This window comes from Thalassophryne amazonica, chromosome 7, assembly GCF_902500255.1.
Source record: "Thalassophryne amazonica chromosome 7, fThaAma1.1, whole genome shotgun sequence".
NCBI lineage: Eukaryota > Metazoa > Chordata > Actinopteri > Batrachoidiformes > Batrachoididae > Thalassophryne > Thalassophryne amazonica.
Window position 1 is genome coordinate 78,230,052 of NC_047109.1, and position 27,866 is coordinate 78,257,917.

The window sequence follows — 27,866 nt, forward strand, 5'->3', positions numbered from 1 at the left end:
GAAGCCAATGAAGAGAGGCCAATATGGGTGAGATATGCTCTCTCCTTCTAGTCCCCGTCAGTACTCTAGCTGCAGCATTTTGAATTAACTGAAGGCTTTTTAGGGAACTTTTAGGACAACCTGATAATAATGAATTACAATAGTCCAGCCTAGAGGAAATAAATGCATGAATTAGTTTTTCAGCATCACTCTGAGACAAGACCTTTCTGATTTCAGAGATATTGCGTAAATGCAAAAAAGCAGTCCTACATATTTGTTTAATATGCGCTTTGAATGACATATCCTGATCAAAAATGACTCCAAGATTTCTCACAGTATTACTAGAGGCCAGGGCAATGCCATCCAGAGTAAGGATCTGGTTAGACACCATGTTTCTAAGATTTGTGGGGCCAAGTACAATAACTTCAGTTTTATCTGAGTTTAAAAGCAGGAAATTAGAGGTCATCCATGTCTTTATGTCTGTAAGACAATCCTGCAGTTTAGCTAATTGGTGTGTGTCCTCTGGCTTCATGGATAGATAAAGCTGGGTATCATCTGCGTAACAATGAAAATTTAAGCAATACCGTCTAATAATACTACCTAAGGGAAGCATGTATAAAGTGAATAAAATTGGTCCTAGCACAGAACCTTGTGGAACTCCATAATTAACCCTAGTCTGTGAAGAAGATTCCCCATGTACATGAACAAATTGTAATCTATTAGACAAATATGATTCAAATCACCGCAGCGCAGTGCCTTTAATACCTATGGCATGCTCTAATCTCTGTAATAAAATTTTATGGTCAACAGTATCAAAAGCAGCACTGAGGTCTAACAGAACAAGCACAGAGATGAGTCCACTGTCCGAGGCCATAAGAAGATCATTTGTAACCTTCACTAATGCTGTTTCTGTACTATGATGAATTCTAAAACCTGACTGAAACTCTTCAAATAGACCATTCCTCTGCAGATGATCAGTTAGCTGTTTTACAACTACCCTTTCAATAATTTTTGAGAGAAAAGGAAGGTTGGAGATTGGCCTATAATTAGCTAAGATAGCTGGGTCAAGTGATGGCTTTTTAAGTAATGGTTTAATTACTGCCACCTTAAAAGCCTGTGGTACATAGCCAACTAACAAAGATAGATTGATCATATTTAAGATCGAAGCATTAAATAATGGTAGGGCTTCCTTGAGCAGCCTGGTAGGAATGGGGTCTAATAAACATGTTGATGGTTTGGATGAAGTAACTAATGAAAATAACTCAGACAGAACAATCGGAGAGAATGAGTCTAACCAAATACCGGCATCACTGAAAGCAGCCAAAGATAACGATACGTCTTTGGGATGGTTATGAGTAATTTTTTCTCTAATAGTTAAAATTTTGTTAGCAAAGAAAGTCATGAAGTCATTACTAGTTAAAGTTAATGGAATACTCAGCTCAATAGAGCTCTGACTCTGTCAGCCTGGCTACAGTGCTGAAAAGAAACCTGGGGTTGTTCTTATTTTCTTCAATAGTGATGAGTAGAAAGATGTCCTAGCTTTACGGAGGGCTTTTTTATAGAGCAACAGACTCTTTTTCCAGGCTAAGTGAAGATCTTCTAAATTAGTGAGACGCCATTTCCTCTCCAACTTACGGGTTATCTGCTTTAAGCTACGAGTTTGTGAGTTATACCACGGAGTCAGGCACTTCTGATTTAAAGCTCTCTTTTTCAGAGGAGCTACAGCATCCAAAGTTGTCTTCAATGAGGATGTAAAACTATTGACGAGATACTCTATCTCACTTACAGAGTTTAGGTAGCTACTCTGCACTGTGTTGGTATATGGCATTAGAGAACATAAAGAAGGAATCATATCCTTAAACCTAGTTACAGCGCTTTCTGAAAGACTTCTAGTGTAATGAAACTTATTCCCCACTGCTGGGTAGTCCATCAGAGTAAATGTAAATGTTATTAAGAAATGATCAGACAGCAGGGAGTTTTCAGGGAATACTGTTAAGTCTTCTATTTCCATACCATAAGTCAGAACAAGATCTAAGATATGATTAAAGTGGTGGGTGGACTCATTTACTTTTTGAGCAAAGCCAATAGAGTCCAATAATAGATTAAATGCAGTGTTGAGGCTGTCATTCTCAGCATCTGTGTGGATGTTAAAATCGCCCACTATAATTATCTTATCTGAGCTAAGCACTAAGTCAGACAAAAGGTCTGAAAATTCACAGAGAAACTCACAGTAACGACCAGGTGGACGATAGATAATAACAAATAAAACTGGTTTTTGGGACTTCCAATTTGGATGGACAAGACTAAGAGTCAAGCTTTCAAATGAATTAAAGCTCTGTCTGGGTTTTTGATTAATTAATAAGCTGGAATGGAAGATTGCTGCTAATCCTCCGCCCCGGCCCGTGCTACGAGCGTTCTGACAGTTAGTGTGACTCGGGGGTGTTGACTCATTTAAACTAACATATTCATCCTGCTGTAACCAGGTTTCTGTAAGGCAGAATAAATCAATATGTTGATCAATTATTATATCATTTACCAACAGGGACTTAGAAGAGAGAGACCTAATGTTTAGTAGACCACATTTAACTGTTTTAGTCTGTGGTGCAGTTGAAGGTGCTATATTATTTTTTCTTTTTGAATTTTTATGCTTAAATAGATTTTTGCTGGTTATTGGTGGTCTGGGAGCAGGCACCGTCTCTACGGGGATGGGGTAGTGAGGGGATGGCAGGGGGAGAGAAGCTGCAGAGAGGAGTGTAAGACTACAACTCTGCTTCCTGGTCCCAACCCTGGATAGTCACGGTTTGGAGGATTTAAGAAAATTGGCCAGATTTCTAGAAATGAGAGCTGCTCCATCCAAAGTGGGATGGGTGCCGTCTCTCCTAACAAGACCAGGTTTTCCCCAGAAGCTTTGCCAATTATCTATGAAGCCCACTTCATTTTTTGGACACCACTCAGACAGCCAGCAATTCAGGGAGAACATATATATAAAACACTACAGGACCTGCTTGATGAGTACAGTGCATGGAACAGTATTCAGATGATCATCTCTGACACAACAGTCAATACTGGTCGCAAAAATGGTGTTGAGAACATTTCGAGACAAGGGATTTAATGAACCTCAATACATCAGCTGCCAACACCACATTCTTGATCTTGTTATGCGACGTGTTGGATTTCTTTTTTCCTATACGGTCACGGTCACCTAACATTAACTACGAGTTTAATGATGAGATTTTGGAACAGTATGATGATTTGCAAAATTCATACATGGGCACAGAAGGGATACCAGAGTATGAGAACCTTGGCTGGAGAGATGATTTTAAATTCCTTTTCAAGCTTTGTGAAGCATACAAGTTTAAAAAAAAACGGAGGAAAAATGGTCTTGCGTCAAATGGCACAAGCTGCCATCACTTCACAGGGCCAGGTAGAACTCATGAGGAATTTTTGCACTTATTGCATTTTTCCTTCTTCCAAATTGGCGAGAACATCTGAGGGTAACTTGCGATTTCATTGCAACTACATAGTCGCGGGCCTGGTTTTATAACCAACACTATTCAGAGACGGATTATGAAGACCTGCTGTCAGCAATATCCAAACTTAAGTGTCCCAAAGCTGTGAAGTGCTTCTCTACTCACTGGAAAAAGGAACCATCTACTCGCAAAACAAATATCTTAACAGCAAATTTATTAACACTAATACACAAATCTGAAACACTATTAAAAACACTACAAATGCTATATGTACTCATTTTCATGTATTCCTCATGTGTATTGTATGTAAAACTGACATGTTATAATAAAGAGTGTTTGAGTCGCGAGGTGTTTTAATGTGAAATATGAAACTGTCTTAGGTGCGGGAGGTTTTTTGAAGATCTGGCAAAACCAAAGTCATTTTTGTGAGTTTTAGATAAAAGTTCATCATTTATAACCCCAGGCTAATAAATTTGAGATTTGTCATAACCCTAGTGTGAATACTTATGTAGATGTGATTTCTTAGCTTTTTATTTTTAATACATTTGCAAAAATAAAAAGAACAAAACATTTTTCATGTCATTATGGGATGTTTTGAGTAGAATTTTAAGGGAAAATGAATTTACTGGAGTAAGGCTGCAACATAACAAAATGTGGAAAAAGTGAAGTGCTGTGAATAGTTTTCTGGATGCACTGTAAGTCAGAGTGCCAAGAGCAGCCATTTACAGTTTCATGTTGTAAACAGGAATCTAGACAAACATGTGAGTCAGATGAAGAAAATCCTACAAATGAAGCAGTTGACTGGAACTCATCAGTGCAGCTCTTAGTCAACACTACAGCAATGATTCTCATTCCTTAAAGGGTCCATATTTTCCAGTTTCAGAAAACTCATATAGGTCAACAGGTGTCTCACAAACTTCCAATAATCAGAGGTCATGTATCCTTAAAACACACACACACACCAACTAAAAAATAATGATTCCTTCCAGTAACACATCACAAAAACAGATCTGTTCAACGGACTGTTTCCCCATATGTCTTCAAGTGATTTTGGGCTTGTTGCATGGGAACATGTACACTCACTTATTGTTTCCTGTTACAGAGTACGTCACATTTTTGTACATCACAAAAACTTGCACCCCAGAGATGACATACCAATGATGTAGGGCAGCTGTTTATGGAATGTCACTAGTTACTATTTAGTCATCTACAAGGTCTGTTAGAAAATTATCCGACCTTTTTATTTTTTTCAAAAACCTGATGGATTTGAATCACGTGTGCTTGCATGAGCCAACCTTGAACCTTCGTGCGCATGCCTGAATTTTTTCACGCCTGTTGATTGCGTCATTTCCTGGTAAGCAGCCTTTGTGTGAGGTGTGTGTCGTGCGCTCTGCGTTTTTTTCATTCCAAGGAAAAAGACGGAACAACTGGAGCAGCGTGACTGCATCAAATTTTGCCAGAAACTGGGCGACAGCCAGGTGGAAACCATTCGGATTATTCAGACGGCTTTCGGTGACGATCCTATGGGCATCGCACAAGTTAAGGAGCAGTACAACCAGTTTAAAGACGGCCGCACAACGGTGGAAAGCGAGCCACGCTCCGGTCGGCCATCAACACGCTGAAATGACCAGATCATTTCCAAAGTGAACGCTGTGGTGATGTGGGACTGTCGTGTGACTATCCGAGAAACTGCGGAAGAGGTGGACATCAGCATTTTTTCGGCACATTCCACTGTGACAGAAGATTTGGCCATGAAAAGAGTTGCAGCGAAATTCATGCTGATGGCTTCGGCACGAAGCTGACGGAGCAAAAGCGCCTTCGTGTTGAAGCCTCACAGGACATGTTGTGACATGCCCACCTCTTCCACAATTTCTTGGATAGTCACACGAATGAAAAGCCACCGAAAGCCGTCTGAATCTTCCAAATGGTGGAAGAGGTGGGCATCATTTTTCGGAGTCCAGTATGTCCTGTGAGACTTCAACGCGGTGGTGCTTTTGCTCCTTCAGCAGCTTCGTGCCGAAGCCATCGACATGAATTTCGCTGCAACTCTTTTCATGGCCAAATCTTCTGCCACAGCGGAATGTGCCGAAAAAGTGCTGATGTTCACCTCTTCCGCAATTTCTCGGATAGTCACACGGCGGTCCCGCATCACCACAGCGTTCACTTTGGAAATGATCTGGTCATTTCAGCGTGTTGATGGCCGCCAGGAGCGCGGCACGCTCTCCACCGTTGTGCGGCCGTCTTTAAACCAGTTGTACCGCTCCTTAATCTGTATGATGCCCATAGGATCGTCACCGAAAGCCGTCTGAATAATCCGAATGGTTTCCACCTGGCTGTTGCCTAGTTTCTGGCAAAATTTGATGCGGCACTGCTCCAGTTGTTCTGTCTTTTTCCTTGGAATGAAAAAACGCCAAGCGCACGACACACACCTCACACAAAGGCTGCTTACCAGGAAATGACGCAATCGACAGGCGTGAAAAAATTCACGCATGCGCACGAAGCATCAACGTTGGATCATGCAAGCACACGTGATTCAAATCCATCTTTTCTAACAGACCTCGTATTTCTTTGAATGTATTTGATATCAGGTCCATTAATGATGCACGGACATGGTACGTCACGATTTGTGTATATCACGCTCTATAGCATTCCATTTGTTACAGAACCAGCTTGGAACTATGCCAGGAGTTAGAGTGCATTCTTGTTTGGTACTCACAAATACATCTTGGTTTAAACACTTCAACCAGTAGCTAACAGTTCCAACAAATCTCTGTCAGTTGCTGTACGTCATGTTTTTGTGTATGTCACATTTTTGTGTATCTCGTATTGGACCAGAAATACGGACATGCCATCAGAAGAGCATTAGTTTTAAGGAAATAGACTAGTCAAAGTATGGTCCAAGAATCTTCAAAAATGCAATTTTTTTGCCCGCAGTGAGGTCCTCTGAATGTTGATTCAGCTGTGTCTCCACACTGAGCAGGTATTAAGATCTGAAACTTCACACGTTAATACTCCAGACATTACAATGTATTACATTACATATTTTAAGGTACTTCATCTTCTACCCTATGGTGGCCAGAATCTGCACGTGTTCCCATGCTACGAGCCCTTTGATGTATGCTTTTCAGGGCATGAAAGACAGCAAATGGAACATCAGAAGTATTGTGAAATATGAAAGCTTTTTGTTAATGTCCTCTCTGGGAAAGATCACCTTATGGAGAAGTTTGTGTGCCTTTTTAACTTGAGAGCTGTGTTGTCTGGAACGTTCATGCTCCTGGTAGGGTCTCTCGTGGCAAACTGGTGTCAGGCAAGGGGCCAGAGTAAGAATGGTTCACAATGACTCCATGGAAAAACAAGGAAGAGGAAACATGACCCCATCAAGAGGAAGCCCGGGGCCCAGTCTGGAGCCAGGCCTGGATGGAAGGCCTGTCAGCTATTGCCTGGTGGCCGGGCTTGCCACGGAGTCCAGCCAGGCACAGCCCAAAAAGATTACGTGGACATTCCAGTGGAGAACCATTGGGGTCAGGTGCTCTGTCCCATGGGTGGCAATGAAAGTTGAGGGCCATGACGGACCACACCTGGCTGGCAGAGGCTAGCTCTGGGAAAGTGGAAAGTTATCTCGCTCTGGGGAATGGAGCCGGAGACGGTGTGGGAGGTGGAGTGCTACCAGTTAGATCTGATGGGCTTCACCTCCATGCACAGCCTCGGCTCTGGAAGCATAGGGGTGTAGGGATACTCAAGTCCCTGGCTGAGCGGTGCTAAGTTGGAGTTTACCCTGGTAGATGAGAGGGTCGCCTCCCTGTGCCTTTGGGTGGCAGGGGAAAAAGTTACTGTTTGTGCGTATGCACCGAACAGTAGTTTGGGAAATTCTGCCTTGAATTCTGCCTTCTTGGAGTCCCTGGCTGGAGTCCCAATGTAAACATGGGCAATGACAGAGACACCTGGAGAGGTGTGATTAGGAGGAACGACCTCCCTGATCTAAACCCGAGTGGTGGTTTGTTATTGGACTTCTGTACTAGTCATGGACTGTCCACAATAAACACCATGTTGGAACACAGAGGTTAGGGATATTGAACCAGAATGGCCAATGTTCAAAGCTTTCACTGCTGAAGCTGCAGCAGGGCCTGAAGGTCTTAGTTGCCTCAAGGGGCAGCAACCTTCAAACACTGTGGTAGACACTGGTGGTCAGGGAATCTGTCTGACTGAAGGAGGAGTTCTTCCGGGACAGGTTATCTCAGAGGACTCCGGAGGCAGTCACATAGTACCGACAGGCCCAAAGGGGGGCAGCCTTTGCTGTGGAGGGAGGAGCAACCATGGAGAAGGACTGTTGGTCGGCACCAAGGTGTTTCTGGCGGACCATGAGGCACCTCAGGAAAGGAAATGGAACCATCCAAGCTGTTTATAGTCAGGATGGGACTCTGTTGATCTCAACTGAGGAGGTAATCGGGTGCTGGATTGAACACTTTGAGGAACTCCTGCATCAGACTGGAGCCCCATCTGTAGTAGAGGCAGTGCTGGAAGCTGATGAGACATCATCAATTTCCCTAGTGGAAGTCACTGAGGTAGTCAAGCAACTCTGCAGTGGCACAGCCCCGGGCATTGATGAGATCCGCCCAGAAATGCTGAAGGCTCTGGGTGTGGAGGGATTGTCTTGGATGAGACATCTCTTCAACATTGCGTTGAGGTCTGGGGCAGTGCCTAAGGAGTGGGAAACTGGGGTGGTGGGCCCCATATTTAAAAAAGGGGACCAGAAAGTGTGTGCCAATTCCAATTACAGGGCCATCACACTATTCAGCCTCCCTTATAAAGTCTACTCCAGTGTGCTGGAAAGGAGGATTCAGCAAATAGAACAACACGGGTTCTGTCCTGGCTGTGGAACAACCAACCAACTCTTCACTCTCACAAGCATCCTGGAGGAGGCCTGGGAGTATGCCCATCCAGTCTACCTGTGTTTTGTGCAATGGGAGAAGGCATATGATCGGGTATCCCTGGAGATACTGTGGGAGGTGCTGCTGGAGTATGGAGTGAGAGGATCCCTTCTCAGGGCCATCCGATCTCTGTACTCACAAAGCAAGAACTGTGTTTGTGTTCTTGGGAGTAAGTCAGACTCGTTTCCAGTGGGGGTTGGCCTCTGCCAAGGCTATGCCTTGTCACCAATCTTGTTGGTTATCAGCAGGAAACCGAAGGATTGCTCCAGGTAGGGAACTCCTGGTAGGTCTTGCCCCAAGCGAAGGAGTTCAAGCATCTCTGGGACTGGTTCACGAGTGAGGGCACAATGGAGAGTGAGACTGGCTAGAGAATCAGTGCAGCATGGACAGAACTGCATTCGCTCTACCGTACTGTTCTGACTGAAAGGGAGCCGAGCCACAAAGCAAAGCTCTCAATCTATTGGTCAATCTTTGTTCCTACTCTCACCTATGGTCATGAGGGTTGGGTCATGACCTAAAGAACTAGATTCTCGGTACAAGCAGCCAAAATGGGCTTCCTTAGGAGAGTGGCTGGTGTCTCCCTTAGAGACAGGATGAGAAGCTCGGTCATCTGTGGGGAGCTCAGAGTAGAGCTGCTGCCCCTTTGCATTGAGAGGAGCCAGCTGAGGTGGTTCGGGCATCTGGTAAGGATGCCTCCTGGGAGCCTCCCTAGGGAGGTGTTCCAGGTACGTCCAACTGGGAGGAGATCCAGGACTAGATGGAGAAATTATATCTCCACACTGGCCTGGGAACGCCTTAGTTTCTTCCAGTCAGAGGTGGTTAATGTGGCCAGACAAAGGGAAGTTTTGGGTCACCTGTCGGAGCTGTTGCCCCTGCGACCCGACCCCTGATAAGTGGTTGAAGATGTATGTATGTATGCATGTATGAAACAGATTTAAACCCATGGCATCTAGCTATGAAATTTCCTCAACATTAACACCAAAAATAGTGTTGTCACCTGCAACACTTGTGTAACACAACAGGGTATTCAGTACACCATTTTTTGTCACATCTAAATTTGGCCCAGATATGGGCTTCTGTTGCATGACAGAAATCTATGCAGTTTCAGAAATAAAATCTGCTTGTAACAAGAGAATTACATGCACACTCACAAAAATGTTGTTCTTTTGGGAAGTCTTAACACAAAATCCTAATCACATAACTGAGAGGTTGTTAAGGTTGATTTTGCACAATATGACCCCTTTAAAAATGTATCTACTGTTGTAAAGAAACAACCATCAGCATGGTTCTTCATGCACATAACTTTAAACATCTAAGCAAATGCAATTTAAATTTCACAACAATACACTGTAATGAAACCATGGGAATCTTGATGGCACTTCATAGTTAATTTCCTGTATAGTTCTGCACCATGAAAAACTACATATATCCTACAACCTGGAAAAGCAAATGTGTTGAGACACTCACCTGTGTCAGCAGTGACGGTCACATCTCTGAGAAGACACTGTACAGCAGCTGACCACCTCTCAGCTTCAGTCCTGGTTTCCGCCAGATAGGCCCTCACCTGCCTGCGACGAGACACCCCTTTCCTTCTTTTGCCCGGTGGGTACCAGTAAAGCACCAACAAAGGGGGAGCAGGGGCTCGGGGGCAACTGCATCCAACAAGCTCTGATAAGGGCAGCAGGATACGAGATTCCTTCCCTGGCCGAGGTGACAGGCGTTGAATATGAATGTGGCTGTGGGTCAGCGTCAAGGCATAGTTGGAGGCTGAAGATGAAGTAGGTGAGATGGTGGGGGAGATTCCGCCTGGACTACCAGGGCTGTTAGGGCAGCTGTTGTTGTTGTTGTTAACGCCGGATCCCCAGCTGGCAAACTGACCATGAAGAAGGGCTTCTGCTGGGGAAGGTAAAGGATGTTCTGGAGATCGCATGCTCACCACCCAAGTGCAAACAGCTTAGCAGTATGAAGAGGTGAAAAAAGTCTATTGCAAAAAAATTTTGTCCAGCTTGGTGTCGCTGAGCATTTGACAGTTTTGAGGTTTTAACGGTGGATTTTGGCAGCTCTTAAAGATTTGCAATTAAAATGAAAACATAGGTACCTCACTCTGATAACATCATTGAAACAGCTTCAAAAGTCATCCTTCCTCTTCAGTGCTTCAAACCAAGAGATAGTCAAAAAAATAACTTCGGTTCAAGTTTTCATCTGGCCATTTCAGAATCAAGTATTTAAAAAAAAACAAAAAAAAAAAAAACCTTCCAGTTTAAAAGTGCTTTAGAATATTATTCCAGTGAAGATGGAAATCAGTCTTTGTGTTGCATGTAAAAAGCTCCCATTGTGCTTTTCACATCCAACAGATTACTGTCAGTTGAAAAGTGGACAGACATCGACAACCTTATCCTCGATAAGACTAGTCATTAAATAAATGTTAAGAATTAGTTTTAAAAACAGGCAAAACAAAAAAATTGCAAAACAGTTTGCAAACAAAACTATTATGAAATCAATGGAAGGCTTAAAGCTGCTACTTAACAAAAACTTTAAATAAATTGAATCACAAGCCCAGCTGCACTAAAAATTTAACTCCAAATAACACAGTAATATAAGCATTAATATGCAATTAACATTTCTGTGGAATATGCTGTGATAAGTACTGGCTGAAACGGAAATTATGCCACAAAATTTGAGACCTTTGCTTCCTTTAATACTAGACAAATGTAAGACTCTAAGCAGTAGTGTGACACAACAGAATTTTATCCAGACAACTCCTGCATAATTCCAGAAGGGTGTAAATGAGGTCAGATGGAAGGGTGACAAGACAAACAAAAAAACACCAACAAATGAGGCAGCTTCAGTTAGGTCCTTTGTTTATATGATCATAATGCCTCGAAGCCGCCTCACGTTCCCTCCCACAAATCTGTGTTCCTGTATGGAGACAAAAGAACAATAGCAAAATACATCTCAAAAAGGTATCAACTCTTCAAGAAAAACTAAAAACCTAATTTACAACTGGGATTCATAAAGAATTTCTGATTCTGAAGAATGTTGTAGATGTAAAAGATCAATGAGCAAATGTGTCTGCAGACTTAAAACAAACAAAAAATCTGAGCCTGCAAATAACTTGGATTTCAATGAGCAAAGGTGAATATTTTAGTATCCCATTTGCGATTTGCGCAATTACAGAACCAGTACAGAGTACAATGCTCCTGATAAGAGAAAGCGATAATAGGTGATGTTAATACAAGATTCATCATGGCCCTTGACCTTATATGTCTTTGCTGAAGCATAATGACTCAGGGCCACATGTCCTCAGAATTACTCAGACATTGCTTCTTTTTTTTTTTTTTTTGGAAGAATGTTTACATCAGAATAAGTAGACCAGAATACCACCTCATTGAGTGTTCTTCCTCAAAATTTTTGCTGATACACTGTCTGTTCTGCAATGTAAAGCCAAAGTTCACATCTTGTAAATTGCTGACTTGATCTACACTGTATTTTCAAAGTTTTGCATTCTAAGTTTTGCCGATTTTGGCACTGTAGAGAAAAACACCACCAACAAAAAACAACTCTTCCCATTTGTTCTAAAAGTTTCTTTCATGTATGCAATGAATTGTAATATCAAACCTCACAGCATAAGCCATGTGCAGAATCTGAAAACAAAGAAAGCCATACTCCAAGAAAAAAAATTCTTGTATTTTTTTTTTTTTTTTTTTTATACATCAGTTTTAACAACCAATAGAGGAAGAAGGTGGTTACATGATTGCTTGTTTGGCTGTCGTGTGTGGATGCATAAACTCCATAAGTGGTTCTCAGATCATGATGAAATTTTATGGCACCAGGTTCTTGACTCAGTGAAGTCTTGAGCAAGTAGTGATGGGCATCCAAATTCTGAGGCATTGTGATATAAGCCTTTAACATTGTTAAATAACATTATCGTCCAACATTGTCCGATAGGTACAAATTATAGGTAAAAAGTAAGTCCCTTTGGCTGCTCCGCTGTTTTCACTCAAGGTCATCACAGCAGATCCGAGGTGAATCTGCATGTTGAATTGGCACAAGTTTTACGCCAAATGCCCTTCCTAACACAACTCCACATTACATGGAGAAATGTGGCAGGAGTGGGGTTTGAACTCAGAACCTTCTGCACTGAAACCAGGTGCGTTAACTCAGCCATCACCATGCATCTCCATTTAAAGTGATTTACTTCAAAATGTTAGAGAAAAAAAAAGGATGTTCGTATGTAAAATGTCATTATCGTTAGATACTAGTAAAGACAGTGTTAGTACAGCTCAGGGTCAATGGGTTCAATGCACTCATGAAGCTATCCTTCGACTTCTTGTCTTTCTAACCAAGGCTTCAATGTGTTATCATGTACAAGTGTTATACGAAACAGAACTGAGAGCCCACTATAACTGGTCACACATTCCAGAGGTGGTCGGGCCAGGAAACACTATACAAGATGTTGCAGATAAGCATCAATACTTTTCTGAAGACCTGCTCCAACAATTCCATCAGTGCCCATTGTTGCACCTTGTCCTTGACACGCGGGGTGGGGACACTAAAAATGTCAGCAGGCTAATTATGTCCCCCACACAATGAGGCTTTTGTTGGATTACTTCATGGTAATTTGGAGAACCGTGCGCCACCTTATACTTTGAAGTCAGTTTGTGGTATGACTGCACATAACCAGCAATCGTAGCTTGTTGTCAAGCTGCCACCTAGCCACAGTAACATAGCGACGATAGCTAATGTGCTAGTGTCGATTTTGAACACATCCTAAATTAATACAGATTCTATGTAATTTTCCGCAAAGTGTCAGTTAAAATTTCGTACAACGATAGCGTTTACGAGTTGCGATAGCAATCACTAGCTTGCGATGTAATATTCAGCTGCTACAGTAAACGAGCCTGACAAAAAAAAAAATCAAATCGTTCCACAAATAACGTAAATCAGACAGAAACTAATTCCCAACACACGATTAGCGATGCTGAAAATTACCACACAATTCGAAAAGCACCGGTGGTCCCATTTCCCCAAGTCCCGATCGTCCAAGGAATCCCATAAGCTTCGATAACTGTAGCTAGTTTTCTGACAAGCGCTTTTTCATGAAATCACGCAAAACCTAAGCAGCAGGTTGGCCAACATGCTGAACAAAGGGGAAAAAAACAACCCAAAATAGTACATTAGGCAACAACCCCCCGCTGACTTACCTCATTGTCTCTCACACGACGCCACCGTCATTCAGGCCGGAGAGCTGCAGGAAGTGTCCGAGCCCGCAGCAGCAGCAGCGGCGGCAGCTTTGAGCGGCGGAGCGGAAGTCCAATGACGACAAGGAAAACACTTAAGACCCGCCCACATTCTCCAATCATGACCGACCACCGCTTCCTGGACAAGTCACATCTACTGATCAACACATTCTTCATGTCACACGACTTCAGCACCGACTGCAAGTGGATATTTGCTTTGTAGCCTCCAGCTGCTCCATAAATATTAGCCAACATGTCAACACCTGCTTCTATAAACTGTTATGTTTTCAAGATGCTCAACTTTTAACCCCCACTCACTTCCACCAAACAACACAAGTATTTTTGTACAACCAATCTTTTATTTCCAGAAGACGGCACAATAAACGATGAACAGATTAGTTCTTGTAGGCACGACTGGCTCTGCGACCACGAGCTCTCTCGAACTTCCTGCCCTTGGAGCGGACATATGGTCTGAAGAGAAAGAGAGAGGATATATACAAAAAAATTACATACCCACATCAGCCAAATACAACACAGAGCATTCCTCATTTATTTAAATGTGGTCTTCATCATGATATGGGGAGAGGAGGGGCACATCTTTTTGGTCAGACTGCTGGTCACTACTGAGCTTGGAATACTGTAGCCAGACTGACCATCCAGATATCTTAAAACGATTTCAGACAAAATGGGCACAGCAAGTCATCGATGCTCATCAATTGTTCTTGCAGACTTAGCAGTACCAGAAACCAGACAGGTGAGTGGCAGTTGCTGCTAAACAGCTGGAAAAACTGACTCTCAACACTCCCCTCCAAATAACAATGATGATAAACCCTTCATCTTTGTGCTGCCATCTATCGCGCTCTATATTCAAAAGTTGCATTTTGATTTTAACGGTCAGTGGTCAGTGGGAAGCGGAAAGTTTCATTCACTTCTGTGAGCAGTTTAGTATGCAGCCCACAGCATGACAGTGGCTACTACAACCCCTGGCAAAAATTATGGAATCACCGGCCTCGGAGGATGTTCATTCAGTTGTTTAATTTTGTAGAAAAAAAAAAAAAAAAAAAAAGCAGATCACAGACATGACACAAAACTAAAGTCATTTCAAATGGCAACTTTCTGGCTTTAAGAAACACTATAAGAAATCAGGAAAAAAAATTGCGGCAGTCAGTAATGGTTACTTTTTTAGACCAAGCAGAGGGAAAAAAAAAATGGAATCACTCAATTCTGAGGAAAAAATAATGGAATCATGAAAAACAAAAGAATGCTCCAACACATCACTAGTAATTGGATGCACCACCTCTGGCTTTTATAACAGCTTGCAGTCTCTGAGGCATGGACTTAATGAAGCCAGATTGATGAAGAGTACTGTTTGTCACTCATTAAGTCCATGCCTCAGAGACTGCAAGCTGTTATAAAAGCCAGAGGTGGTGCAACAAAATACTAGTGATGTGTTGGAGCATTCTTTTGTTTTTCATGATTCCATAATTTATTCCTCAGAATTGAGTGAGTCCATATTTTTTTCCCTCTGCTTGGTCTAAAAAAGTAACTTACTGACTGCCACAATTATTTTCTTGATTTCTTATAGTGTTTCTTAAAGCCAGAAAGTTGCCATTTGAAATGACTTTAGTTTTGTGTCATGTCTGTGATCTGGTTTTTTTTCTACAAAATTAAACAACTGAATGACCATCCTCCGAGGCCGGTGATTCCATAATTTTTGCCAGGGGTTGTAGTATCATCCTGCATGCAGCAACCATTCAATTTTTCCGCAATGATCACAAATGGACAAGTAGTCTAGTTCAAAATTTTAGTTAAATCGGTTTTAAACATTTGTTAAATTTATTATACAGCTGGATTTGTTTTGTATGAGAACTGCCACGAGTGTTCAGAAAAATGTTGAGTGCAACACTCTTGACTGCAAATATATAAAAGCATCTGTCTTAAGATTCTGCTCAGACAAAATATTCTCACACACACACACACACACACCTTTGTTCAAAATAGTGTTGAAAAAAGTGAGTAAAGCGCAAAATCTTTATAATAGTTTTTATTTCCATAAATGCAAATGCATCGGGAACACTGTGCATTCTATTCCAAATCAAAACAAAAAAGTTTACCAAACTTGTTATTACTACAGAGTGAAGTAAAATGATTAGGCTGTTCAAAAAAGTAGCATTGTCTGCATTTTCTTCACAAACTCAAACATTTACTATATAAAACTGAAAAATGCTTGAAGATTTATCTTTCCTGTGAATCACTGGACTAATATTTACTTGTATAACCTTCACATCTTCATGTTTGTGTTGCATGGAGTCTACCAACTTTTGGCACCTGTGAACAGGTATTCCAGCTCAGAAAAATTGGACTACATTCCACAGTTCCTCTGCTTTTCTTTGTTTGCCTCAGAAATAGCATTTTTGATGTCACCCCACAAGTTGGGCTGACCACTCCATAATGTTAATCTTGTTGGTCTGGAACCAAGATGCTGCTCACTTGCTGGTGTATTTGGGGTCATTATCTTGTTGAAACACCCATTTCAAGGGCATTTCCTCTGTGGCATAATGCAGCATGACCTCTTCAAGCAAACTGATGTCTTCAAACTGATCCAGGATCCCCGGTATGTGATAAATAGGTCCAACACCACAGAATGAGAAACTTCCCCATGCCATGATATTTGCTCCATCATGCTTCACTGTCTTCACAGTGTACTGTGGCTTAAATTCAGTTTTTGAGGGTTGTCTAACATACTGTCTGCAGTCCTGATACCCAAAAAGAACAATCTTGCTTTCATCAGTCCACAAAATGTTGCACCATTTCGCTTTAGGCCAGTCAATGTGTTATTAGGCAAATTGTAACCTCTTCAGCACATCTTGCTTTCCCCCCCACAATGGGACTTTGCAGGGGCTTCTTGCCCATAGCTTGACCTCACATAGGTGCCTTTTAATCACTGCAGTACTCACACGTAACTTCAGACCTTCTTTGTTCACGCTGGAGCTGATCATTGCTGAGTCTTTACCATTCTGGCTATTCTTCGATCCATCTGAATGACAGTTTTCTATTTTCTTCTACGTCTTTCTGGTTTTGTTAGCATTTTTTAAAGCATTTGAGATCATTTTAGCTGAGCAGCCTATCATTTTCGCAACTTCATTATATGTTTTCGCCCCTCCAATCAACTTTTTAATCAAAATAGGCTGTTCTTAACAATGTCTGGAAGGACCAATTTTACTCAGGTTTTCAGAAAGTAATGCACAACAACTAGCAAGTACAATATCTGCTGCCTTTGTCTTTAAATAAGGGCCACCTGTAAGGGTTTAATGATCACAGAATGAAAAAATGCAGACACTATTTGTTTGAACAGCCTTATATTCCTTTTCCTTCACTTTCTGTAAAGTAATAAACTGATAAATTTAATAACATCTCCATACATTGTGTCCAAAATTCATTGCATAATTTTATTGTGTTGTGTCATAGGGCAGGGGTGGTGGCCAAGTGATTAAATGTGCTCGTTTCCAGTGTGGAATGTTCCTGGTTCAAGGCCACCCCTGGCCATACTCCATGTAATTGCGTCAGGAAGGGCAACTGGCGTAAAACTTGGACAAAATCAACAGCCAGTGGCTTCTCGTCCCGAAATATTGAGAACTCTCAAGGCGCACAATGTCATCAGCGATCCACAAGGGACAATTTCAAGATTTTAAGTAGTAACCTTTTTGGTTCTTTGTATGGGAATCTGTAGTAAAATCTCTTGATCCCAAGTGTCTGATCCTTCACAGATAATTTGCTGCACAACAGAGCACCACAAAACCTACCCATATGAACCACTTTCAGTCTTTTTTGGCACCAGTTAAGAAAAGGCACCTTCTGTGCTCACCATGGCTCATCTTAACAGGAAATTGTCACATGTTCATTTACATGCCAAAATCATGCTACACTGTGTCAAAATTATGGTGCATTATTGGAAATGACACGACTGGATAAAGAGCCATCTCAGATATGCTGTGGTGACCCCGAGTGAAAACAAGGGAGAAGTCAAAGGGTGAGACACCTTCCTTTAAGACAAAAGCAGACAGGGACCAACCACATAACCTCCACTATTTGTCCTGGAGGTTGGTGGAGGAAACGGTCAACAATCACAACATAAACTGAATACCCTGTAATAAAATCATTTCCTGAGAGCACTCAGCACTTATTTTAGATTCTGCCAAATTAGAAATATTTCCCACAGGTCCCTTGAATGTAAATGACCTTAACACAGATGTGGTACTGGTTAAAAACCAACATAATTTTCACAAAGAGTTGATAATGAACACCACCCTGGACATTTGTTAGTATCATCTCAAAAAGCAGGAATGGACAACTCTGTGCTGAAATGGGCACTGAGAAAAGCAGAGTCCTTGATATTTTTCCTTGTGCTTCAACATCCAGCTTTGTGACACTGCAAAGATCTCCAGGCCCAACTTTAAAACCTGCCTTCTCTCAGCTGGTTAACACGATAATGGTTGGCCGACATGACCTAGGAATACCCTCAAGGACTTCCTAGGTAACTTGTGGCCTATATTGGTTAAACATTCTTATTCAAGGTCTTAGTGTAGCACAACATCAAAATTAAGTGGTTCACTTCAAGATGAACACATACTTGGTGTGGCTGTGAGGGGTTCCAGGAGCTTTTCCGAAGTGCCTGTACACCTTTCTAGCTTTACGGGGCCCTGCAGAACAAATAAATGGTTACAAATTTTGACAAATGGCATCACTTAACATCAAGCAAACAACAAAAACACATTACTGCATCTGACGTTTTACGGATGCTGTAAGGGACCATTGTGGCGAAGAGCTGAGCCAGAAGGTGAGACATTTACCTGTGACCATGAACTTAGGGTAATGACTGTAAGAGCAAGGTTGCGGATTCAAGTGGCAGAAATATAGGCTTACACTCCAGGACAGGGTGAGAAGCTTGACTATCCTGTCGGGAATCTGAATTAAGCCACTGCGTCTTTGCTTCAAAAGGAGCCAGCTGAGGTGGTTCGGACATCTGTTAAGGATGATCCCTGGTCGTCTCAGCAGTCATGCCCAACTTTGAGGAGGCCACAGGGAAGACCCAGGAAATGCTAGGGATTATAATTTCCAGATAGCTTGGGAACACCTCTGGACACCCCAGGACAAGTTAGACGACTTGTCTGAGGATAGGGAAGTGTGGGATAAGCTGCTTGGTCTGCTGCCACTGTGATCCAGATAAGCAACAGAAAATGAATAAATGTATTGAAGAAATATTGCACTGTAAGCAAATTTTCATACCTGCAGCCGATTTGCTCTGTGTAAGCCTGTGTGACACACACCACCATAACTACAGCAAACACTGCTAAGCTGGGCATACCCTGTGCGATTAGAATCCGATTCTGAGCCATACAAATCCACCACCCCACCCCCTGTTTTTTTTGAAGTCAGGCGAAATTTCAGGTTTGTCGTGTGTCATTTGTTGCACAGTGTACAGAGTGTAGTTATATCCAAATAACCTTTCCCAAATGCTAATCAGATGAACTGCAGAGATGTCAGGACATTCTGGTCACCCCTCATGAAGGCATCACAATAGAGAAGCAGAGACACAAACCTACTTCCCTAAACTCAACCCCCCCAACTCTACCTGCTGGATCATGGCGACACAATATGTGGTTTAGACAAAAGCAAAGGAGGTTAGCTGGCTGAGCTGTGGCAGCAGCATGCTAGCTTCTTTGCTGAGTCTTCCTCAACCTACCAAAACAGAGATGCAAGAGAAAAAGATGGGAGGAAATAGCCAACAAGCTGCAGCTGTCTGGTGAATTAATAATTATTTTCAGATTAGCTCATTATGTTAGGGCAGTGTCACACCTTGACGATTTAGACAGCGTATGCCTACGTATGAAAAATGCGCCAAATACGTTGGATGCGTTGAATACATTAATGCAGCTGTCATACCCATGATTTAGCCAGCATATGCTGACAGCCCAGTTTCCACCAAGCGGTCCGGGTCAGTACTGCATGGTACGGTGTGGGTCGGAACAGTTAAGTTTGGCTTGGATTGTGTTTCCACCACCAGCAGAACCCTTTTGCACAAAGGCACAAAAAGCATGCAGATTTACATATTTCCACTTACCTTTCTTGCCACAAGATAAGTGCCATGTAGGACCTGAGGCCCACTGTTACCACTGTGCTTATCCCTGTATTCGGCAGTGTGAAATGGATGAGAGTCTGTGACTCCCCCTGGATGGGATGTCACGTCCATAGTCAAGGCCGGTACCCATTTACAGCTGGGTGAGCTGAGGCAATGCAAATGAGGTGCCTTGTCCAAGGACACGTAATTAGCATGACTAGGAATCAAACCCAGTTCAGTAGTCCAACCCCATTATCCCAAAAACCTAACGGCTGTTTGAAATGTTTTGAAAAGTAGACATGTCACTCAAACAAGTATTGGGAGGTAACAAAAACAAGTAACACAGCAGTGGCCATTTGTGTATGTGTAAAACAACTGCTGATGGCTGTCCTCATGAATACACCACTAGTTTTAGTTACATGAAGTAGTGATAGTGAGATGAAGCTTCACGAAGCATTGAAGCTTTCCAGCAAATTGGTTCACAAAAATTCATTTGTGGAGGCACATGATGGCACCTGATGGCCAAAGTGTGTAAAACAGGCAGCTGTGATCTTAACCATGTAATGTGTGATGCACTGTAGTTTGTGACAGTAATGGCAGCTGGGAATAACGACAAATAATGAAAAAAGTATGATCATATAATTGTTTATATCAATATAGTGTATTTTCTAGTGAGTATGATTATATACTGTGTCACATACTTGGATAAACCAATTGTTTTGTGAATGTGTCCTATGTGTGTGTAAACCAATCATTTGGCCAAAAATTGTGTTGTGGTTGTAGAGTCATAGCACAATAATGGTATATACATGTGTGGTGTCATTCTGGAAAAAGGCCATAGGTTTAAGCAGGCAGAGAACAGTGAATGTGCCTTTTGTAATCAGCACAATGATGTACAGTACAGGGGAGATGTTTATTCTTACAATATAACAATATTTCAACTGTGTTTGGGTTTAGGCAATCCACATCCTCCCACTCTCCAAACTGTCTTACTCTCAAATGACCAAAACTCTCCTGGATCACATTTAAATGGAATCTATGGGGTTTGTGTTGCTGTAAAACCTTGAACCAAGATCGGAAATACTTCCGAATAGTAGAGGACCCTGCCATTGAGTTTGTGACCAGTTTTCCGGGAGTAATTTTTAAATGTAGATTCCTTGAGATAGTCTGCCCACCCCAAAAAAGAGATTTTAGCCAGGGTAACTTTTTTCAAAGTGCAGGGCTAAGTCCGACAGGCTGTGATACTCAAGATCGTCACCAAAATCAATAATATTGTATATTTTCACTACTATATGACCTAGGACAGGGGTGGCCAAGTTCGGTCCTCAAGAGCCACTCTCCTGACAATCTTATGGTCTCCCTGCCTCCAACACACCTGAATCCAATGAAAGACTCAGTAAAAGTCTGCTAACGAGTCTTTCATTGGATTCAGGTGTGTTGGAGCAGGGAGACCAATAAGAGTGTCAGGAGAGTGGCTCTTGAGGACCGAACTTGGCCACCCCTGACCTAGAACATTAATTTGGATGTCTAAACCTATGTTTCTGGGGTCAAGGAATTTAAATGCCAATAAAATGCACACATTTTTAACACCAGGGGGCAATATTCACAATGGCCACCAAAATCTATCACAATGTATTTTCACTTCTATAAGACAGAGAACACGCATTTTGGTGTCTAAATGTAGGTTTTTGAGGTCAAGCAATTTAAATATGACCATGAAAAGTATGTATTTTCAACACCAGGGGGCTTTTTAGAATATGTAGATATGCAATAGCACTTTGATGGTTCATGGCAATGCTGAATTATGATAAATATGGCAATAAGCTCAAATTTTCAATTTAAACAGTTTAGTGAAACTTGACAGCAAATGTAAATGTAGACATATATACAAGAGAACTAGGTACTGGTAGGGATGTGAATCTTACAACAACTCACGATTCAATTCGATTCCGATCTTGGGGTGACAATTCGATTCAGAATCGATTTTCAATTGAAAGAGCTCTGAGAAATAGTTATAGTACCTTAAAAAATGTTTAAGAAAATGCAAGCCTTTACAAGATAATCAAGTGATTCTAAAGATGTAACTTATCTGCTTTGCTCGTTTCAGAGTGGCTGGCAGTTTAGTGAAGTGATGGAATGTGTGCTGATCAGTAGTTGGCAGAGACCGCTGCTCCGCTTCTTTTAGCGCCAGGTGATGCTGTAGCATGTGGTCTTGAGGATTTGAAGTGTTTCCAAACTACTTGAATTTCATTTTGCAGATTTTGCACACTGCATAAGTCATATCACGCTCCTTCTTACGCAGCAAATAATAAAATCCAAAATGCGCCCAAACATTTGCCTTCAGCAAAGCGGTGCTGGCTGAATTAGCTCTTCGTCCGCCATGCTAAGCTGCAGCTCATGAATGTTTGAAGCACGCCAGACCCTCCCTTAGCGGGGAACGCTACAGTACGGAGGCCGTTGCCTGACAAACAGTACACGCAGCGAGTGTAAACAAAAAATGTTTAAAAAATGCTTTCAAAAATCGATTCTTGAACATTTTGGATTGATTCAGAATCATAATAAATAAGAATCGTGATTCGGACGTGAATCAATTTTTTTCCGGCACCCCTAGTATTGGTACAATATACATAATACTACATGTTTTATATGTAAAGTCAGTCATCCAAAATAATCTCTATTACTTTAAACCGTTAACATGTCTCATAAAAAAAGCAGTGCTCAGCAGTTCTCTTTTTACGTCAACCATGTGTAGTATAACTGATTAATCATGAACATTAGATGATAATTTCAATTCAGTCAATCATCAGTATCACTGCAATCATCATCCCCATCACTATCTTCAGACAGTATCAGGTCATCATCAGCTTCATTTGGTATGGACCCCATTAATCTTTAGGCAGAGCTGCCTTGTTATACCTCTGGGGAACACATTTCCCACCCTTGAGTGTCCGGCCATGATTCAATGAAGAAGGAACAGGTCTTTCATGTGAACAATTAAGAAACAGGCAGGTGTGATAATTTACTCCCCGGACTTTCACGTCATGAGAGTCTCTGCAGACTAAGCATGGCATGACTAGCATCTTGCTGATTTTTTCACTGTAGATGTATCGCATTTTAATATGGCCATGTGTCTAGAACTTCGTTAGAAGCAAGAAGTGCCCTTCCCACCGACAGCAGAATTTGCTTGGCATCTGCACACACCCTTAATAAAAAACATTGTCAGTGGTACATTTTTTGGCTTTTTGGACAGAAAACAGTGTTAGAATACCAGTACTGTATGACATGATCATATGTCTTACTTTTGTTTAGCTACGCGAAACCCCATTATGAAAATAACAAACTAGCTGCCATTGGTGTTGAAAATGTGAATTTTATTGACATATTTGAATTCCTTGACCCCAAATTTGTTTGCAAGGAGTGTAATAAAATAATATCCAAATGACGCCGAGTACTGGGTTGGTCAGACTTGTATTTTTATCAGTCACATACAGAACAGTATAGTCCCAACCAGATTTCGTATTGAACTGTCTTAATTTTGCAGCATCAGTCCTGACTGCTTAATGCAAGTTTTTCCACATCGTGGTTATCAACCACAGTTTTAATGAGAATTAATCAATGAAATGGTAATATTAGCTGTCTGGAATTTTATCATGGTTGACACTGATATCAGTAACCATTTCCTTCCTAGCTAGGCATAAATAATTTTCCCATGTGTCTCATATTATGGAGCATGAAAGTTGCAAAGCAAAAAACAAAGTTAATTTAATTTCTAAGACAACACAAATTGTTTATGTGGAAATTGTTCAATGAAGTCAAAAATCCTGTTTAAACGTAGCCCCCACAGCCCTGTTTAATAACTACTGCTGGTATAAGTTCTTACAAAAGCATATCAATTTCACCTTTGCATGGGACATTTACCTGACAGCAGCACAGTGTTCTGTCCTTTGGGAGCAGCCAAAGCCAGCTGGTCAAAGGTCATCACCTGACCTCCTGCTTTCAGAATCCTGTGGCGGGCTCCAGAGGTGATCCTCAGAGCACATATCTGTGGGGCACATGAATGTCTCAGATTCCTAAAAGCCCCACAGTGTCTGAGTGACATTACAGGTGCAGCGAACATCTTTTTGGGACAAAGATTAATAGGTAAAATGTGCTTCTGTGCAGAAGAAGGCTTACTTTGAGCTTGGGGATGTCCTGAATCCTGATATCATCACTGACTGTTCCCACAACAACAGCAATTTTGTCATCACGTCCAGGTAACTTCATTTTACGAATCTGCACAGCAGAATAAGCAAAATCGGGCCTTTAATTAATCCATGTTTGTAATTTAAACGATTCATAACTGTGGAGCCAGTGGTACTGTGACATAGGGGCAAGAAAACCAACCTAACAACCAGGGCTTAATTCCGGGTATGTCCACTTGAGACTAGCCATCTGTGGTCCTTGTACAAGATACTTCATCTGCATTGTTACAGTCCACCAAGCTGTACATGGGTTCCAGCTGTGGCCAGAAAGTAACCTGTGATGGACTAGCCTCCCAACAACTTTGGAATTGTAGATTCTCTTAAATTTAATGCTACAGAAACCAGATATACAGACCAATCAGATGGGCCACAGTGCCTACAAAGGATTTACTTTTAACATTTTATGATTCAGGCAGTACCAAAGATGCTCAGGTGCTGCACCAAAGTCATCTAATGGTAGTGAAAATTGCGCAGTTTATTCTGCATCATCTTGGCGCTATTTTTATGTAAACACAGGCAATATCAGTGGTAAAAAAAAATGATCACGGTCATGACAGGCCTAAATGACAAAGTGCACATGGACAGCCATATCCCAATGTTAACCAGACTAAGATCATACTCTAAATAAGACACTGCCATGTAAACTCCCCGGGTGCCAAAAAGACGACCTCTGCTCCTAACTGGCAATTAGGATGGGTAAAATGCAGTAAACACATTTCATTGTGCAGGGAACATGTTCCTATGTGCATATGACAATAAACTTCTTTTGAATCCTTGAAACAGCATTTTCCGATTACAAGTCAAGTCTAAGACTTTGCGCTGATGCCACGCTTTGTGACATCCATGATACCACAGAACCACTTTGAGACCTGGACATCAACCACCCAGGCAGAAAACTGGTCCATCCACAACTCTCTAAAGTAACCATCTATTTGCTGCAGCCAAGTGAAGCATGGGTGTCCCCTTGGCCTTCTCCAGCCACTGGGGTCCTCAACTATCAGGGACCTATGTTCTGGACCATGCACCAAATACCTTAACCCAAATAAAGTCACAACTGTTGAATATTCTAATCTTAGATGGATTATTAATGTGCATCATAGACATCGTGTACACTTTAATAAGACCATGACATCCTATTGGAGTTTTCAACATATGAAATGTGGGAGACGTAATGTGCCAGTGAGTCAATCAGACTATTCTGTTACATAAATGGGAAAATGGATGGAATATTCAATAAGCAACCACACACTGTATACACAGTGGACAAAAGCCCTGTAACATCATCCATACATTTTTAGAAAGGAGGATTTGAAGCTCCAGTAGTTCAGCTATAGAGGTCATCATGTTGGCAATACGCTACTTTGCTCAACTCACAGTCAACTCAAACCAAACAGAGAGATGGAACATGGGTGAGACTTGATGAATGAAGCCTGAACACGCCATCTCCTCAGCCAGAGTTACACACTATGGAGTAACAGCCTAACTTTGGTTCAGGTGTTTTATTAATGGATATTTTTGTAGACTGGGCAGCAGGGATGTGAATTTTACAACAACTCACAATTCAATTCGATTCCGATTCCTGGGGTGACGATTTGATTCAGAATCGATTTTCGATTGAAAGAGCTCTGAGAAATAGTTATATTGCTTAAAAAATGTTTATGTTTAAGAAAATGCAGCTTTACAAGTGATTCTAAAGATGTAAATTTACTTATCTGCTTTGCTTGTTCAGAGTTGGCTGGCAGTTTAGTGAAGTGATGGAGTGTGTGCTGGTCAGTAGTTGGCAGAGACCGCTGCTCCGCTTCTTTTAGCTCCGGGTGATGGCGTAGCATGTGGGCTTGCGGATTTGAAGTGTTTCCGAAGTACTTGACTTTCATTTAGCAGATTTTGCACACTGCATAAGTCATGTCAAGCTCCTTCTTACGCAGCAAATAATAAAATCCAAAATGCACCCAAACATTTGCCTTCAGCAAAGATGGTGCTGCTAAGCTGCAGCTCACGAATGTTTGAAGCACGCTGGACCCTCCCCTAGCGGGGACGCTGTAGTACCGAGGCCATTGCCTGACAAACAGTACACACAGCGAGTAAGTAAGAAAATGTAAAAAAAAAAAAAAAAAGCTTTTTAAAAATCAATTCTTGGACATTTTGGATTGATTCAGAATCTTAATAAATAAGAATTGCGATTTGGACATGAATGGATTTTTTCTGGCACCCCTACTGGGCAGTGATTTTCATAATGGATGGGTTTTTTTTTTTTTGCAGGTATTAAATGCATTACTACCACACTGCTTCCCAACAGTCACACCATTGGTGGATCTAATGTCACCTCACTACCTACTAATTAGCACTAATGTATAAAATAAATAATACACCACAGGAAGCCATATTATCTCAGATAACTATAATAAAATGCTCACAAAGTACAAATGGTCAATCTGACTGTAGGGAGTCCACAGCAGAGAGCCAAAGCTGCTTGCAGAGCTGACACTGGCATAACACTGTCACTCAATGCTACCACAGCCCCAATTAGTCACAACTTTATGAGTTAAAACTTAAAGTGATGAGGTAAAAAATAAAAATAAAATCCCCCCCCAAAAAAATAAGGCTGTCATGAAGAGGGGAACTAGCTACAAAGTGCTTCTAGCAGCCATAGAAGCAAATACACAAGATTTTCCATTTCTACATTTGCTTCATTTAAGAGGACAAGACATTCAGGGTGGTAAATAACTCATGTAAGCAAAATACTGTCTTCCTCAGTAGGATTATACATAGGAACGGACATAAGCCTACTTAAAAACAAATAAGTATGTTGCAATTATTACTATCGTTGAGTGTGCTGAACAGGCTGGGAGTAGACTGACCAGGCGTGAGATGGAGAGGAGGCCTGTTGGACCTGCTCATGAAGAGCCTTCTAAGGATGACCTTATTGAAGGGAGCATTCGAGCGGCGGGCCAGGAACCTGTACAACTGTAATGACACCACAGTAATCACAAATTACATTATTTGTGAAGAAACATGGCTTTGGTAAGTATGCAATCAACAGGAAAATAGTATGCTGGGATCTCAGAAATACTGGCGGCGTTCTGATGTGTAAAAAGCCGTTACCTTGACCAAGAGCCTGAGGTAGATGTCCTCGCTCTTTGGTTCCTTCCTGCGCACCTTACGGTCCTTGTTGTGCCTGATGTCGACTCCCTGGAAGAATGAATAACCACTATAAAGGGTCTCACCAGACACCATCTCACCATTCAAACACCATCTTACTGTACCGATCAGAACTAACGCCTTATGTGATGAAGTTTATCGCTGTGAAGCATCTGGACGTGCAGCAGAGGCCGGTTCACACGTTGACAGTCTGTAAAGTGCTACCGCTAACGACCGACAAACAACCCTACAACTGAGAGTCAAATCCTACTTTGTCATTCGAAGCATCTCGTAGATACACAATTTAGTTTAAGCATTCCGTATCCTGGTGCAAACGCATAGTCCATTTATCATCAGCTTCGAGGCATGAAACGGCTACCGAGGTAAACTAATGTCGGCACCAAGCTAATGGCACGTCAGCGAAATAACGCAAAATCTCGACCGAGATTTGACCTACACGAAGTCAGGAAGCAGCAAATGTTATCACTGAATGAACAGGACACTTGAAAACTGAGGATGATAATGGATAATCAAAGTAGAGTATTTGAACATTCTACTACTTAAACCTACCATCTTGGACTCAAAGCGAAAAGGGAAAAAGGAAGAGCTGAGATCTCGCGATAAACAGTGAGACAAGAGCTCTGATTCTGATTGGCTACATCACGGTTACGTAGTATGCATTTTGTGTCGTTGATTTGGATTGCGCCTCTAGTGCTAGGAACTATAAACTACTTTTAGATTTATTTATTTAC

The 27,866-nt window shown here is 41.7% G+C and overlaps 2 protein-coding genes across 3 annotated transcripts in view; both read right to left on the minus strand.

Moving 5' to 3' along the window:
* sphk2 (sphingosine kinase 2) overlaps positions 1-13,714 on the minus strand; it is a 32,704-nt gene extending 18,990 nt beyond the window's left edge. Inside the window, exons 1-3 of one of the 2 annotated variants that reach the window (XM_034174665.1) lie at positions 11,751-11,832; positions 11,379-11,380; positions 9,845-11,296 (exon numbers count right to left, since the gene is read on the minus strand). In XM_034174665.1, the coding sequence (XP_034030556.1) occupies positions 9,845-10,307 (463 nt within the window). In that variant the 5' untranslated portion in view covers positions 10,308-11,296; positions 11,379-11,380; positions 11,751-11,832. Of the gene's footprint in view, positions 1-9,844; positions 11,297-11,378; positions 11,381-11,750; positions 11,833-13,581 lie in introns of those variants that run through there. The other variant, XM_034174664.1, reaches the window with a different exon arrangement.
* A 242-nt stretch (positions 13,715-13,956) lies between these two features.
* On the minus strand, positions 13,957-27,757 carry rpl18 (ribosomal protein L18). The gene is made up of 8 exons (XM_034173655.1): positions 27,685-27,757; positions 27,079-27,165; positions 26,796-26,940; positions 26,414-26,484; positions 23,909-24,007; positions 23,654-23,777; positions 18,248-18,317; positions 13,957-14,088 (listed from the first exon to the last, which is right to left on the minus strand). The coding sequence occupies exons 1-8, from the start codon at positions 27,685-27,687 to the stop codon at positions 14,013-14,015; spliced, it is 675 nt and encodes a 224-aa protein (XP_034029546.1). The 5' UTR covers positions 27,688-27,757; the 3' UTR covers positions 13,957-14,012.
* Between the last annotated feature and the right edge of the window lie 109 nt (positions 27,758-27,866).

What these genes read in the sequence shown, in the direction of transcription:
- rpl18 (XM_034173655.1), bottom strand. An exon ending in TCTGCTGTGGACTCCCTACA is followed by an intron (nt 24,008 to 26,413) that starts GTCAGATTGACC and finishes TCTGCTGTGCAG; the next exon opens with ATTCGTAAAATGAAGTTACC. An exon ending in GAACACTGTGCTGCTGTCAG is followed by an intron (nt 18,318 to 23,653) that starts GTAAATGTCCCA and finishes TTTGTTCTGCAG; the next exon opens with GGCCCCGTAAAGCTAGAAAG.